At 41.9% G+C, this 3,827-nt stretch overlaps 1 protein-coding gene across 1 annotated transcript; it reads left to right on the forward strand.

The window, feature by feature from the left end:
- Positions 1-1,677: 1,677 nt before the first annotated feature.
- On the forward strand, positions 1,678-2,981 carry LOC138308602 (putative protein FAM47C). Its single transcript, XM_069249648.1, has 2 exons — positions 1,678-1,918; positions 1,966-2,981. The coding sequence occupies exons 1-2, from the start codon at positions 1,678-1,680 to the stop codon at positions 2,979-2,981; spliced, it is 1,257 nt and encodes a 418-aa protein (XP_069105749.1).
- The last annotated feature ends 846 nt before the right edge of the window (positions 2,982-3,827 follow it).

The following is a 3,827-nucleotide window of genomic DNA, read 5'->3' on the forward strand; positions in this document are numbered from 1 at the left end:
CTATACAACCAACTAAGATTTACCTCTTTTTTATTCTGTATCTTACCGACTACACAAAAAATTCTTTCACTCTACATAGCCGTCACATGCCGCTGACGACAACAATCGCCAGTATTAACGGACTAATTGGAAAACCAAGAAAACGTGTAGAAGAATAGAAGAATAGAAGAATTTGATATCACGCGAAGAGATGCATGAAAATTAGGTAAAACATGACTTGTTAATCACATCATTTTCACTTGAATTCAATAGCCTGATATAAAGTTACAGAAACAAAAACAAGTTCAAAATTCCTTGTGTAAATATAGGATCTGATATCATTTTTCATTCTAATTTCATGAAACAAATTCTAGATGTATTATTTTTATGAGTATTAAAACTTCGAAACTTCATGTACTTTGATTTTTTAAAAATATATCCTTTAAGAAATGATTACAAATTCCTATAGGGAAAGCCAATGAAAAGCGCTACTGGTCGATTTACACTTGTAACATATTGAAATATGGAGGAAAAAAATAACGAAAAATAATACAGGTGCGAGTTATTTGATAACAAGTGATTGATTGATAGAGCTATGTATAAAGCAATAAAGGTGTTTTTTTCGCTGCTTTGTGGCGTGTTAAAATTACCGTAATGTGACACGAAACACTGTGGGAATTTGCATTAAATAGCCATCTTTTTTAGGAAAATATGACACGTGTAGTGTTTACAGTAAGCTGATGAATGTTAAAGCTCTATGAAATCATCAAACTCATTTTACATTGACATTTTCAAATTCCTTAGCCATTTCAGTTTACTGTAGGACTGTGAAGCATGTTTTGGCTATTGGCATTAAGAATATGATAATGTTGACGTCACGATCCTTTGCTTAATTTGATTTTGATATGTTCATAATTACTTTTTAGATATGAATTTTGAAGCAAAATTGACCAAATCATTAGGAAGACTGGTAACTTGGAATACAACATACCTGAGTGTCTTCATTTGAAAATTGAACAAAGACAGCTTGTTGTAATCGAAGACATTTTTTCACTCATGCGAAAATATGCTTATATGACACGAACTGTACAACGGGACAATGAAAGAAGACAAATAACTCTTTGGCGAGGGGCAACTGAAGGCCGGATCTACGTACAATCCCGGAAACCACAGTGTCTAAACTCCACTACGCTCCACAACCTACACCCCCGGAAACCACAGTGTCTAAACTCTACTACGCTCCACAACCTACACCCCCGGAAACCACAGTGTCTAAACCCCACTACGCCCCACAACCTACACACACAGAAACCACAGTGTCTAAACTCCACTACGCTCTACAACCTACACACCCAGAAACCACAGTGTCTTAACTCCACTACGCTCCACAACCTACACCCCCGGAAACCACAGTGTCTAAACTCCACTACGCTCCACAACCTACACCCCCGGAAACCACAGTGTCTAAACTCTACTACGCTCCACAACCTACACCCCCGGAAACCACAGTGTCTAAACTCTACTACGCTCCACAACCTACATCCCGGAAACCACAGTGTCTAAACTCCACTACGCTCCAAAACCTACACCCCCGGAAACCACAGTGTCTAAACTCTACTACGCTCCACAACCTACACCCCGGAAACCACAGTGTCTAAACTCCACTACGCTCCACAACCTACACCCCCAGAAACCACAATGTCTAAACTCCACTACGCTCCTCAACCTACACACCCAGAAACCACAGTGTCTAAACTCTACTACGCTCCACAACCTACACCCCCGAAAACCACAGTGTCTAAACTCCACTATGCTCCACAACCTACACCCCCGAAAACCACAGTGTCTAAACTCCACTACGCTCCACAACCTACACCCCCGAAAACCACAGTGTCTAAACTCCACTACGCTCCACAACATACACCCCGGAAACCACAGTGTCTATACTCCACTACGCTTCACAACCTACACCCCCGGAAACCACAGTGTCTAAACTCCAGTACGCTCCACAACCTACACCCCCGGAAACCACAGTGTCTAAACTCCACTACGCTCCACAACCTACATCCCCGGAAACCACAGTGTCTATACTCCACTACGCTCCACAACCTACACCCCCGGAAACCACAGTGACTAAACTCTACTACGCTCCACAACCTACACCCCCGAAAACCACAGTGTCTAAACTCTACTACGCTCCACAACCTACACCCCCGGAAACCACAGTGTCTAAACTCCACTACGCTCCACAACTACACCCCCGAAAACCACAGTGTCTAAACTCCACTACGCTCCACAACCTTCACCCCCCAGAAACCACAGTGTCTAAACTCCACTACGCTCCGCAACCTACACCCCCGGAAACCACAGTGTCTAAACTCTACTACGCTCCACAACCTACACCCCCGGAAACCACATTGTCTAAACTCTACTACGCTCCACAACCTACACACCCAGAAACCACAGTGTCTAAACTCTACTACGCTCCACAACCTACACCCCCGGAAACCACAGTGTCTAAACTCCACTACGCTCCACAACCTACACCCCCGGAAACCACAGTGTCTAAACTCAACTACGCTCCACAACCTACACCCCCGGAAACCACAGTGTCTAAACTCCACTACGCTCCACAACCTACATCTCCGGAAACCACAGTGTCTAAACTCCACTACGCTCCACAACCTACACCCCCGAAAACCACAGTGTCTAAACTCAACTACGCTCCACAACCTACACGCCCGAAATCCACAGTGTCTAAACTCCACTACGCTCCACAACCTACATCCCCGGAAACCACAGTGTCTAAACTCCACTACGCTCCACAACCTACACCCCCGGAAACCACAGTGTCTAAACTCCACTACGCTCCACAACCTACACCCCCGGAAACCACAGTGTCTAAACTCTACTACGCTCCACAACCTACACCCCCGGAAACCACAGTGTCTAAACTCAACTACCTTCGACGACCTAGTGTGGGTACCCGACGATGGACGTAAATGTAATATCCCTAAACAGTAAATTACATGTAAAGCTTATGTTTGAAATCAACATAGCACAATTCCCTGAAACCGTCACTTAATGACTTATGAATTTAGCAAGGTATATACAGGAGAAAACTCAACATTAAGCGTTTAATCTTTTAACACGATACATCGACGGACATTAAACAGTTAAAGACATCAATTTTGCATAACATGTATAGAAATTCAAATTATACACGTTTTAAGAAGATTAAGAAGGTTGCAATTTTACACAATATTGTGAAAATATGTATTTATTTACAGCTGGATATATCATTAGAAAAATAATTAAAAACTTTTTTGCGCCATAATATGATAGTACGATTAGTCAGGAATTGTAACTAGAAACATATGTCCCCTTTCAAAGGCCCACTAGCTTCCCTGAGCAAAACATAAAGGCTTCTTAAAAACATTAATAACATCAGAAAATATATACTGATGGCCTAAGATGAGGTTACAATACCAAAGATATGCAAGATTTCCTGCGTAATATATAACGGTGGAGAGTCATTTCGCTATCTTGCTGTCTGGCACGGTAATAATCAACTATCGCGCGGTATTTAGGACGACGGCGGGAAACATTACACGACCCGCGTTATGAAAATTTACATTTTATTCGTTTTAATCAAATTGTTCAAAATGTGCTGACACGTGTAGTATAAACGGTAAGTTAATACCTCTACAAAATTATCGATCTCGTTTTACATTCCCATTTTAAAAATTACGAGCCGTTCGGAAAGGTATTGGGCCTTCAAATATGACAGACAGCTGGGATACTGTAAACCGATTTAAAACCTTGAGGTATTTTGTATTTTGTAACTA

This window comes from Argopecten irradians, chromosome 15 (genome assembly GCF_041381155.1).
Source record: "Argopecten irradians isolate NY chromosome 15, Ai_NY, whole genome shotgun sequence".
In the NCBI taxonomy this organism is placed as follows: domain Eukaryota; kingdom Metazoa; phylum Mollusca; class Bivalvia; order Pectinida; family Pectinidae; genus Argopecten; species Argopecten irradians.